This window comes from Lactuca saligna, chromosome 2 (genome assembly GCF_052625555.1).
Source record: "Lactuca saligna cultivar CGN05327 chromosome 2, ASM5262555v1, whole genome shotgun sequence".
Taxonomy (NCBI): Eukaryota; Viridiplantae; Streptophyta; class Magnoliopsida; order Asterales; family Asteraceae; genus Lactuca; species Lactuca saligna.
The window spans coordinates 89,181,421-89,195,304 of NC_136418.1; the positions used below are offsets into that span (position 1 = coordinate 89,181,421).

At 33.4% G+C, this 13,884-nt stretch overlaps 1 protein-coding gene across 1 annotated transcript; it reads right to left on the reverse strand.

Annotated features, from left to right (window-relative positions):
* Positions 1 to 441: 441 nt before the first annotated feature.
* LOC145031143 (ferrochelatase 2) lies at positions 442 to 7,053 on the reverse strand. The gene is made up of 10 exons (XM_078979650.1): positions 6,721 to 7,053; positions 5,990 to 6,311; positions 4,900 to 5,043; positions 4,663 to 4,764; positions 3,388 to 3,491; positions 3,172 to 3,298; positions 2,932 to 3,084; positions 2,123 to 2,223; positions 1,835 to 2,036; positions 442 to 869 (listed from the first exon to the last, which is right to left on the reverse strand). The coding sequence occupies exons 1-10, from the start codon at positions 6,813 to 6,815 to the stop codon at positions 633 to 635; spliced, it is 1,587 nt and encodes a 528-aa protein (XP_078835776.1). The 5' UTR covers positions 6,816 to 7,053; the 3' UTR covers positions 442 to 632.
* Between the last annotated feature and the right edge of the window lie 6,831 nt (positions 7,054 to 13,884).

The following is a 13,884-nucleotide window of genomic DNA, read 5'->3' on the forward strand; positions in this document are numbered from 1 at the left end:
ATTTTTCAGGCCTAGCCCCTGCATAATTCTGTCCCCTTTCATCCCAATTTTGAGAAGAAGTCTTCAAGGTGTACTCTCTGGAAGATGAGTGGTGTTCATAGGCTCGTTATAAGGCAAACAACCAGAGATCACAAGTGGTGACGTCGCTGACATGGCAGAAGGAGGCTTTGTAGATGGTTGACATAATCAATACATGAACATTTGTATCGTTTGATGTGTTTAGATGATCAACATAGATGAATAAATTGTGTCTGAGGAAGGGTTAAATCATGATCAACATACAACGAAAACTGTATCATAAAATTTAAAATTTGATGTTAACGGATAATATAATTCAATAATATAATATCATCTACCGGATTGGAAAAACTACATTACTTTTGCATTGGAGTTCTCGCTTATTTATATCGACTTGTAAAATGCAAAGTAATGCCAACAATATAAAAAAAAAGGGTTCGCTGTTTATTTAGTCCACCAAGCGTATAGACAGCGCATTTTAACCGATAATTACAATTAACATAGAATTCTTTACAAATTAGCTTTTTAATCACCTCTTAAATCCCATTTAGAACAAAAATATAGGAACACTTGCCCCCTAATACCACCATCCATATTCCACCATTCCATATATCTCAAGGAAACACGGGCAACTGCAATGGCAACACACCCCACTGATGAAGAAAGCCTTCACCAGTGCTGACTTCCAGAAACAGCAAGACAATAACCGCCAACATAGCCGCTCGACCGTTCCATGTCTCTGCACTCTTGGTCCAACCCCACTCCCAAACCGTAACTGGTGCTGGCAACTCCCTACGTTGCGAATCATACGTTGCCAAAAGCTCCTCTACACTCCCTAGTGGAACCAAAGACTGCACAAAACCATATTATAAACTTAATCTTTTTTCACAATAATATAAATGTTAGATAGGGTTTAGTTGAAATCCGCCATTTAACTATTCGTTGTGTCCACGTTTATTCCCTCTCGATTTTTTTTTTTTTTTTTTTTTTGTACATGTATGGTCCTAAAGTTTTTAGGGCTATAGCAGGTGGCTTGCCGGTCATAATGGTATAATAAAGCTATGTTTGGCGTAGTAACTGAAAGGTTAGCTGTTAGCTGAAAAGGTAGTTGATAGCTGAAAAGCTAGTTGCCTTCTTATAAGCTAGCTGATAAAAAATGAAATTTTGTAAAACAAGCTGAAAGATATAAAATGACATAAAAAGGCATTTAAGAAGGCATTTAGAAGAATATGCTTTTTATAATTAATTAAGGGTGTAGCTGGAAAAAATTTAAAAACCTCCTGAAAAACTAGTATAAGTAGCTTAAACCTTTGTTGGACAAAAATTGTAGAGTGGCCAAATGTGGAACAGCATATAGTTGATTATTAATATTATATATTTTTTGTATACTTACGAAATTATATAAGATTATATATCTATAATCTATCTAATTTTTTTTAAAAAAAATTGTATTTGAATTAGCTTTCCAACAATTGGGTAATTATTTTTTATGTATAATGTTGTAACAGGACAAAATGAAATTAAATGCCATAACAAACAAAAAAATAAATAAAAGTATATTACCATATCATGTATTTAACCTTAATTTGATAGATAAAAATATCATAATTTGCAGATAAAAAAAAAATATTCATAAATTAATAATCAACAATTGGCTGTCCACATTTGGTCTGTAGATTTATTTTGTCCATCAAAAGTCCTTAAACTCTTTTTCTTGTACAGATTATACCATTGCTATACCCAATCATAATGGTATATTTGATACTAAATTTTTTTTAAAAAAATACAAAAGAAAAAATTAATCAAAGTGTTTTACCTGTCGAGCTTCAAGATTTGATACAGCCATGGCTCCCACATACGGGAGGCTTTCAATGACTGCATCTGCTAAATCAAGAATGAAGGTGGGTTCGCATCCCAATGCAGGGACACGACCCCATTTCTCTATACCAGATTTTAACGCCAATTCTTTGTACTCCACATCAATTTCCTCCAATGTTTCAATATGTTCACTCACAAAGCTGCAACAAAAAAAATTTTAAACTCAATATATATATTTATTTAAGAAATAAAATACAATTATGTAACATGTTTGAGAATTAAGTACCTAATGGGTACAGCTAGAAGACTTTTCACCCCTTTTTCCCCAAGTTCAACGATTGTCTCATCGGTGTAGGGTTTCAACCATTCCACGGGCCCCACTCTACTCTGCATCAAATAACACAAGAAACCAACACCGTCCATTTTACGTGTTAAAACGCAAGAAATAGCAATGTACTTTCATTTAGATGTTTATTATAGCATACTTCCACTTCTTTGTTATATATAGTGTTACATTTCTTAGTAGCTCTAAGAGAAATAATTAGAAGTACCAGAAATGTAATAAAATATCAGTGAGGGGGCAATTTGGTAATTTTCCTTGTAAGTCGGTTTAGGTTAGTTTAAATACTAGTTTGTGTTGAGTTGGTCCGTATCTTTGATTGTGTTAAATAGAAGTGGAACTTTGGGAGAGACTTGCCTCTCGAAAGCAAGAACCCTTTGTATTCTTTGATTTTAGTCTATAATTTTGCAATTAAACCCTAGATTACAGCATATGGTATTGGACTTTTGAGTCATCCAAATACAAAGAAATTTTCACGGCTATAATATGGTGGAGAAGAAAACCGATAATGAAAATACAATGCTACAATAGCATATATTTTTTCAAAATGAAATGCCTTCGTAAGAATGAAATAAAAAGTATAATGTTGTAATAGAAACAAATGAAATTAAGATGCTAGAATAGACAAATAAATGGAAGTGAATTGTTATTATTACATTCACCCATTGTATAGCTTCGATCCTAACACCTTAATTTAAGGAAATAGTTCGAAGAAAAGATTTAGATTAAAAATTGAAACACTATATATGAATCACCTGATAAGCCAGAGTATACGGATTATTTATCTTTCTTCTCTGTAATTCCTCCATTATCAAATCCACACATTCTTCCATTTCTGCCTTATAAGGATCACCAGCTTCTTCAACATATGCAACTGGCACCCCATGAGCACTAAAGAAAATCATCACCTATACCCATCATATAATATATTCATATTCAATCAAAATCTTTACAACAAAAGAATATGTATCTATTAAAATACAATTATGTGGTACCTTTTCAGGGCGTTCGAATCTTATGAGTTCTTTTTGAATTAAATCAGCCATGGCTTTAATGTATCCCTCACGTTGATACCATGAAGGTATAACTGTGTGTTGCATGTTAACAAGGTATTCATCCTCCCTATGAATTCGATTAAAAAAAAATGTGATGAAGATGTTTGGAGAGGATATGTGATTTGAAGGAAACATGATGAGTTGTTTGTTCATCACCTAAAGATACTTTCAAGGAGTCTAAGGCTTGAACCACTTGTTGATATTGAGAATTGAGGATATAGAGGAAGTACAACCAGCTTGTTCACACCATCTTTTTTTATCTGGAAATAATGGAAAACAAAAGTTTAAGTGTTTATAATATACAAAGGGGGAAAAATAATTGAGATTGAATTACAACATATAGAGAAAGAAAGGGAATATGATAACAAAGATAATTCTTTAGGCATTGTTCCCTTTTCCTGTTAAGTTTTTTTTTTTTTTTTTCCTTCATTTGTGTATTGATGAAGTGGTTGAATAGGTAATGAAGTATGTATGGAAGTCTGGATAAAGTGTTGTATGCATAAGGTCTGTTTTTCTTTTTTATAGATTAAATAAACCTTCTAGATGAGACTAAATGACAACTTTACCCTTACATTTCAAAAAACAAATTTCACAATATTCATCAATTTTAATGTGACAGGAGTTGGGAGGAAAAAGAAAGAAGGGCATGTAGATAAAGGATTGGTGTCTTAATACATTAAGCCGTGCTTTTTGGCTTAACCCATTTAAGCCATTTTGTCTGGATTAAGTCAAAAAAGAAACAACCCCCAAATGTTGTCTTGAGATGATGTTTAAAGTATTTGAGAAAATGGAAGGAAAAACCAAATGTGGGCAAATTTGTAAAAACTAAAAAGTTAAAAGTGAAGAAAGTGAACCTTCTTTCCCTTAATTTTTCTATTAAGTTGTTCTTTCTCTAGTTTTATTGTAGCGTTGATAAGAGTTAACATTTTACCACATGAAAGTGAAGAAAATCTATTACATGATTTATTAGATGAATAATTGTCGGAATAGCACATAGAATGAGACACCTCTAATGAAGTTCACTTTTACATTCAACAATATCATCTTGTTAGGGTTTACAAAGATGATTCATGTAAATTCATGTCATATATCTAGATCTTGTAAAAAAAAATAGAAATGATTTTACATGAACGACCAATATCATCAAGTAGACTTTTGGAATAGATTCATGAATGCTTTTTTTTTTTTTTGTTCAAACTTCCATCAACAAAATAGACATTAAGCCAATATTTTATTCATATTTAAGTTTCATGGAGAACTATTTCCTCCTTCAATGTCAATTCCAATATAACTCTCATCTCATTTCTGAAGATCATTAGGATCATTAATCCTACTCCCTTCAACCAAAACAAAATAGTCCAAAATGCACTTAACAAAAAAGAAACATGAGACAAAAAAAAATAGAATCTTTAAATTCATATAAATGCATACCTGCTCGATTGCTTCTTCAGTGAAAGGATGCCAGTAACGCATACCTACATACACTTCTGCTGGAACATTCTTTTCATAAAGTGCTTTCCTTAACTCTTTAGCCTAAATCAACACAAAGTACCAAATAAACAAAATTACATTTTAAACAACACTAAACGTGGCTTAAATTTAGCGAACTCTTCCAATTATTAGACAAATAATGACATAAGAATATGTTTAAAACAGTGAGTATCATGCCTGATCATCGGTGATCTGGCGAAGAGGGGACCCACCACCAATTGCAGCATACCCTTCCTTGCTTTTGGGTGCTCTAGCAACTGATATAAATTGTGCCAAAGGCTTTTGAAGAAAACGAAACAATCTTGGTAGTCGAATAATATCCTGTTGTGTATTTAAATTGTCAAGATTTACACACATTTCCACAACTAGAATGTCAAAACAAATAGAGGGATAAATGCAAGAAATAGCAACATACTTCTATTTATTTGTGTGTTGTAGCATTCTTTTTTCATTTCTTTCTATTAAAGCATATTACTTCCAACTTCTTTTTACTTATTAATGCATTGTAATTGGAATAATCTACCCAATTATAGTAGTGAAATTTGTTTTGTAATCGGATGAAATTTCTATAATTGGATAGAATTCTCAAAGTAGAATGTTGTAACTGTAAGAAATAAGTGAAAATGACATAAAAACCCTTAAGTTTGCAAGTTTTTGTCGGTTTTACTTTTACCCAAAGTCGTATTTTAGGTCAATTAACGCCTCAAATTTGCAACTTTTTTTTTTTTTTTTCAATTTTAACATTTTTGCAAATTTATCCAGTAAAACTGAAAATTTCTGCCAAACTTGATGGCTTTATGAACCAGAAAACCAAACTTAAGGGTATTTATGAACCAAAAAAAGGGTACAACCGAACATTTCTGCCAAACATAAGGGTTTTAATAAACTAGAGGGTAAAATTGAAAATAAAAAAAGTTGCAAACATCCGTTTCAATAAACCTAAAATCCACAAAAGGGTAAACTCGACAAAAACTTGCAAAGTTAATGGTTTTTATGTCATTATCCCTAAAAAATAAAAGTAGAATGCTGAAATACACAAACCATGAAAGTATGTTGCTATTTCTTGCATTTACCCAAAAATTTAAAACAAAAAGCCTTCAACTTTACAATAATCTTTACAGAAAGATACTAGGGAATCAAAATGTTTACTTAATTCCTTAAGAGGTTGTCTGAAGAATAACCCTTTTACAAAAATTTGCATAAAGTGTACAAATCGGGGGAAAAAAAAAAAAAAAAAAAAAAAGAATTGTAAGAAATAGGAGTATACCGGGTCTGCAAAAAGGTTGAATAAAAAAGGTTGCACATCATCAAGAGTTTCTGGGCCTCCAAGATTGAGCAACAACACTCCTATTTTTCCACCATTGACAACAGAAGCGGATGTGTCTTGTGTGGTGGATGACAATAATGCCCTCAATGGCTTTAAATCTTTCTTGAGTGGCTGTTTTAACAAGGAACGTTTTGTTGAACACCCAAAGGCGCGTTTATGTTTTGAAGTTGTAAGAGATGAGTTGCTCGTATCAGAAGAGACCTCCATTTGCACCACAACATTGGATACAACTTCAGAAGAGCAAATTGCTCGTGGCAATATTCTGTCAAAGACAAAGAATCGATTCAATAAACTATAAATTATAATGCCCTAGGGAATACAAATATGTAGTAACGTATTTGGGAGAACAAGGAGAAAGAATAGAACCCAGATAATAAAACCCTAAATCAAGTGAATTGACGAATGTAAGAAGAAGAAGAAAATCACCCATTGAAGAAGTAAGCAAGAAATAGCTAGTTAACAGATAAAGAACAAAAAATTGAGTAAATCCCAGATAAAGGAACCGAGGAAAACAACAAATAAAACAAAACAAAAGGTGAATCTTGAGAAATGAGTATGATATAAGCAAAAGTGCAAAACCCAGATGAAAAAACCCCAAACACAACGACCCATTTCAGCAATAAGCGCAAAAACAAAAAGGTAGTAAATTATAAGTACAAAAGGGCACTTACAAAGAGGTTTTCTGATGGAATCTTGGAGGAAATGCAGAAGAAGGAGAAGGGGGGCATGGTGCCTGAATTCGGATGTTCATAGATTGATGATTCATCGTTTTTCTTGTATGTAATAGGCAAAAAAGTATATTTCTTGGACTGGTATATCTTTACTATTTATCGAGGATTTGTGGATTAGGGGTGTATGAAATTTTGTGAATTGGAATTTTGGGAGAAAAAGAATGCAAGAAAGTGGAGAGGGTGAGCTGATAATTATGGAGCTGATAATGGTATCGGCCATTAAAATCCCTACACTTTACTCACCATTGACAGTACTTGAGCATCTCAAATACTGCCACCTGTCAAAACTTATTATCCTGTTTCCCCTTGCTTCTTATTAATATCACGGCCTTTCTTAATGTTTCGGTTTCTCCATCCAAATACCCAAAAGTTTGAAGAGTGGGCAACAAAGTACAACATCAAATTGTGTCATCTCACATTCTACATAAGCAAGTGGTGTTATAACCCTCAGTGGAAAAATGGGCAACAAAATGCAACACCAAAGGAAACAAAAACAAAAAGTTGGTGTTCCCCCGTAAAAGCTTGTCGTTTCACTTCGTCACAACGCCAACGAGGTTCGCCATGACGAGATGCAATGAGTTGGGTCCCCCGTTACAACGACGTCGAGGACTGCCATCTCATCCTCGTTGCTCATTGTCGAGGCCCATACCATTCGCTCTAAGAAAAAACTACAAAAATATGTAGAGTAAATTACATGAATGGTCCTTGTGGTTTGGTGTAATTTAGATGTTTGGTCATTTATTTATTTTTTTAACTCGGACGGTCCTTGAACTTGATTTTGTTGCGTGTTTGGTCCCTAGTACTAAACATAAAAAGACAATATTGCCCTTATAATATTATTTTCCGATTTTTTATTATTTGTCTAGGCCGTTGAGTTTAAGTTATGAGTTCTGACCTGAGCTAGTCTTTCATATTAGGCAGGGAACATGAGGGACAGTTCCTTACTACCGAAATTCTCTTACAGTTCTAGAAGGTAAGAGAAGCTAGGGCTTTTGAGTTCCAGTAATCAAGCCAAACTGGAGTTCTGGAGAGAAGGCAGTGAACGGAGTTGGCGGTTTGAGTTCTTGGTAGGACGGATAGGACCCAGAGTTAACAAGTAGCTTGGCTCAACCTTCGCTTTCCTTTGACAAGGCAGCTAAGGCTCCAGCTTCGCTTTCTACTTCGTTGCCTTTCTCTAACGAGACAAGTAAAGTACCTTAATTCACTTATAGCAAGATAAGGTATTTCAAGCGGGTGAAAGTACAGAGCTACCAACCAGAGTTTAAAAAATATATTTATTAAAACAATCATATGGAACCCATCACCCTTCACCTTTATCACCGTCAATTGCCTCCCTCACCCATCTCACCATCGACTTGAATCTACTTCCTCTCCTATCCTCACCAGTGAGTTGCATCTTCTCCCTCTCCCCTCTCCTCCTCTCACTTCATCGTTGATGGAATCATGCAACCCCTAATTTACCCATTTGTGACATAAATACTTCTGCAATCTTGTGACCCATGTTGGTCGCCTCTTCCTCAATCTTCAAGACGACCACCATCGTTTGTGAATCATGACAACGACCTGTCAACCCGACCATCGCCTGCCCCATCGCTTCTACCGTCACTCTTTGATGTGTGTAAAATGCACTGGTTTTAATCCTACTTTTAAATTATAAATTTAGCACACAAAGGCAGTGAACCTGTCTTTTAGTGGTATAGTTGGATAAGTAGAGTGTCGAACTCAGGGAACGGAAATTAAACTAATAACTAATTTTAACTAAGCAAGTAATAAAAGTAAAAGTTTTTCTCTAGTTTTACAAGACTAGAAACTTAAACACACCACCTAACAAGTGATTAACTAACAACTAAAAACAAGTAAAAATTCACTAAATTTGATAAAGAGTTTTTGTTTAGGTCCAACCAATTCACTCCTATGGTTATTTGTATGATAAATTGATTGTTATTGGTTACCAACTATAGTGGTTAGATTCATGTTCACTATTACTAACCCTTAGAAAATTAATCAATTCAAGCAGTGGTCAATTGGTTAAACTAATTAACTCCCTAGTTTATTTATTTGGATTAAATAAGATTTGTAATTGGTTAATCAAGTTGGTGATTCAATTAACCTCTTGTTTGTTGGTTTCTCAAACAAGCTCACACATTAATTTACCCATTCTCTAATTAATCCTAGTTTCATGTTCATTAATTTTAGACATATGATGAAGTGTTCACATAAACATATGCGGTTAACAACTAAGAGATGTCCATGCAACTTAATTGTCTTCCAATTAACATAAAATAGTTATGGTCAATGCATAAGGTTCTTTAACAAACTTAATTTAATAAAATCACCAATAAACAATCAATAGAAGTAAGAATCAAACCATAGGAGTAACTTGGTTTTTCCTAAATAGAAACAACACGAATTTAACTCATGATTACAGTGGAAACAAGCTCAAAAACGGATTTAACTAAGCTAGAAATGATTCAATCCTAAGATTAAGTGTAAAATATAACCTAATTCGCCTTGAGTCTTCAAAAGATCAAAGGTTAGGGTTCTTCAGGTCTCCAAAGGGTTCTTCAATCGCAGGTCTATCTCCAAGAAGCCAGAAAAAGTCCCCCATTCGGATTAAGATCCAATATTTATACTTATCACAAAACAGGGGCAACTCAGCGAGTAGGTCCCCCAACTCGCCGAGTAGGCGTGTAAAATCCGTGTACGGCAAGGATTCTTGACTTTTCTTCGGGAACATTCTCATGAACTCGCTGAGTTGATCCGTGTACTCGCCGAGTAGGTGCATGTGTTTTCCTTTTTCTTCATTCTTTGGTCTCTAATTGCTTTTCCTTATTCCTTTTCACTTTCAAGCATGTCTTATGGACTGAAAACACAATTTAAGCATTATTAAGTACCTTTTGTCCACATTATGCACATAATTAGCTAAAAATGAATAAAAATCTATACTAAACATATGGCTAATTATGCAAATATCACTCTCCGTCGTCATGAAATCGTTGCATCTAATTTTCGTCATCAAGTAATCGTCGCCGAACTCCATCGTCAAATAACCGTCCACATACCTCCATCGTCTTCAGGATCCTTTCAACTGACATATCATCGATGCTCCGACAAATAGAAATTAGAAACCAAGAACACTCTCCTCTCTCCCTCTTAACTCTGGTGAACACACACCCCACTATCACACTTCTACTCTCATTCTCTATTCTCCAATCGATCTCGAAACAATATCAAAAAACATATTGTTGCATCAGGTTTGGTTCACTTTGATTTTTAATTTCATTAGGTTTGATTTAGGATTTAGTTTTGTATCGGGTTTGTCTGCCAATTTTTTCAGGTTTTTTGGTTGATGCAGGTTCATCTATGTATTTTTTTTAGTGTTTTGTTGTTCTAGGTTTGTTAAAGAAGAAAGGAAGGTGGTTGTCACAAATTTCATCGATGTAAAACACCATAGAGAGTGAAAGAGAAAGAGGGGGAAGCCTTGAAGAATCAATGTAAAACCTTGGTTTCAATGTGGGTGTTGCATGTTGGCAATGCTTCAAAGCAGTAAATCAAGGAATTTGGGGAAGGGTTTCTGGTAATGAGTTTTTATTCTAGTATGATTTATGGTTCGATTGGATTGCATGTCTGAATGAATCGATTATGGTTTTAATTTAAGATTTGATTTCCAGTTTCAAGTTTTTTATTTTATATTTTATTTTGGTTTGAATGGATTCCATGTAGTTTTTATTTTTCGATGTGAGAAATAGTGGTTATTTGCTTCGGTGGTATAGTGACGGTGATAGTTTCTTCTGGTGATTGTTTTGGCAAGAGGAAACTCGGTAAAAGAAGGATGAAGGGATGATCTGTAATTTCTTGATTAATTTATTATTATTAATTAAAAAAGAAGCACAACAATAATATAATTAAATAAGAAATAAATTAATAAGAGCATAATAGTCTTTTTAGGTCAGTGACAAAACGCGTAACAAAAATGAATAATAGGGACCTTTCCGAGTTAAAAAAATAAGCTAGGGACCAAACGTACAAATTACCCCAAACCATAAGGACCATCCGTGTAATTTACTCAAATATATAACAAAATTTCATAAATGGTTTCTTATGGTTTAAAACATATTATTAAAATTGTTTTTATTAAAAAAAAAAGTGTACAAATGGTCCTTAACTTTGCATTTTGTAATATCATCGATTTTTATGACAAACATAGTTAGTATTTTTAATATATCCAAAAGAAAATTATTTTTTCCCTCTTAGGATATTAGTAGTATCCATCAGTAACCATAAATATGATGGGTGTCACATCACTTTCATGTCATCACTACACACAACCGCTATATTCATATCATTGTATTAATCTCTAGTCCCAACAGTTTAATGATCATAAACTAATTAAGATTCAAATTAATGTAATTAGATTGGTCCTAAACGTAACTTAGCAATACACAATAAAAATCATAACTTTAACATGATAGGGAATGTAATCAATCAAACACTAATAAAAACCAAATAATAAATTTGAATCATTGAAATCAATACATAGTTTTGAGATTCATCTACTCTAAATGAAATTGAAAGGTTTTAACACCCTAATTCTAAAAGTAAAACACAAATAGAAACAATTGGAATGCTAATCATGTTCATAATAGCAAACCAAATTATTTATGTCATGAATCAGCTCTCGAATCCTTCAGATCTTCAATACATATCGACTTAATGGCTCTCTGACTGCCTCCTAGACTCTCAAAATCGCAGCTCTGTGGTTTATAATGGTATAAAACAAATGGAATTGTAAGATATTCCATTATGGATAATTTTCGGTTTAATTTATAGTTTACAGTGTCGACATGGCATGGTAATGCCTTTGCCACGTTGTCGTGGTAGGTTTTCTTGTTGCACATGATCATATAAATCGACACGAGAATTTTTTTTTTCATGATTTTTGATTCACCACGTCGTGGTAATGACTTTTCCACGGCGTGGGAACTGGAATTCGTATTTGGAACGAACACAAAAGTCATCCAAAATTTTGTCTAGTTTTCAGAACATCTTGAAACTACTTAATCAGAGTTACGAGTCATTAGATATGGTCAAAATACTGAAGAGAAGTCAATATGTGAAGCAACATCCTTTTTGTGTATTTTTTCAGCTCTGTCCAACAACATCCTTTTTGCGTATTTTTCAGTTTTCGTTCTCCCCCTTTTGCATGCTAATTCTGATTTTAACTATAATTGAACATTTCAAAGCATATTAAATATCAAATATCTTAAAATATAACATTTTATTCAAATATATTAAGATAATGACCTCAAATATATAATTAAATAAGACCATATCAAAATACCCCACACTATATTTTTTTTTGTCCCCAAGCAAAACTAGATTCGTTGTGATTTCATTTTAATACCATCACATCAAAATCTCGCTTACCAATATTACAAAGAACAATCTGAATTGAACCCACCAATTATACATCACCTCAATGCATATATTTGTGTCTAATTCCTAAATACTTTCCAAGTCCTAAATACTCACAATCCTCATAAATATTCATCACTCAATTTGAACATCATTCATTTTTGCATCCCTTCAATATATTCCCCTTTATTACCCCTTTCATTTCAAAAGTTATTGCGGAGCTCCAAGTAACACGACTTAAAAAAGAAAATAACATATATAAATATCCTAAAAATATAACTAAATTTCATTGTATCATACTATTTTTTTGGATACCCTTTCTCTTTTTTCATTTTTTTACAACTTTTTCCATTTTTTTCTTTTCTCAAATTTCAACTTCCACAAATAAACAAGCAAACAATTCTAACTTTGTTTCTATTTATAATATAGTTCGTGCCTTTCTAAGAAATTCATTGGAGTACTCAGAATCTCTTAAGCAGCTAATGGAGTCCATGACTTTCGCTGAAACTCATGTAACGACTTTCTTCCCATCCGACCCGAGCTTTTATAATTAGGTGGATAGATATAGATATCCTGCGGAGAATACTAAATGAGTCAGATTGACTCCACTCCTAAACTGTTACTAGTGTATATAACTAGACTCAAAGAAAATAAACTTGGAAATTAATGTGTTGTTTGTTTTTTCGAAGCGAAAATGTCTGAAGTCTGCGGACCACCTCTGCAACCCTCTGTAGCAGAAGAGGTGGAACAAACGGCTGCAACATTTAAAAAAAAAAAGTCCGTTTGTTTTTTAACGTCTGCAGACTGCTGCAGTAAGGTAAGGTAAGACGTGAAGAGGTTTGAAGCAACTGGTTTAGTGTTGCGCCACGCAACACACGCGCAACGGTTTTTAAGTCATAAGTCTTCTGAAAAACAAACAACTGCGAAAGACCAAGTGTTGCGTGTGTGCTGTGCGGCACAACAATAAGAGGCAAGAAGAGGTTTTTTAGAAAAACAAATAGCACCTAAATCACTCTATTTTAACAGAAAGGACTCATGTGATAAGTCTTCGACCGATAGCCTTTTTATGGGGTCTAAATATATACAAAATGCAAAACATATTATGTCCCTCAAACTACACAAGTTTGCGTTTTTGCCTCATGGTTTCACTAGATCTGGGAAGCCATAAATATACCATAACATATTGGCGCAACAAAATCTTATAAATCTCATCAAATTATCTCACATAACACTAGTAACTTAGTCCTAACGCAATAATATCAAAACAAAATTAAATTTTCTAGATTTTTATAAATTAGACAATTTTTTCAAGTCTTAATTTTCAATTTTTTAAAATCTAGCATATACTTTTAAATCTAGCATGATTGTCTTTTTTACAATCCACGTATCCCCCACACTTAAATTTTACAATGTCATCATTGTATATAACAACAATTAAAGCATATAAAATAAAATAAGGAGAAAAGAAAGGAACTCGCATTGGGTATATAGTTGCGAGAACGAAATCAAATGTAGTGGATTTCTTCGAAATGTGTGCTGAAAAGATGATGCTTTGGAATTTGCCAGAAACTGAAAATTGGATCTGCTTTTCTTTTCTGCTCATATTGGGACTTGGTACGCGAAATGATCGGCGAAAACATCATATAGTAGTACAAATATAAAATTCAAGGAACTGTGTAACCGCTTCGC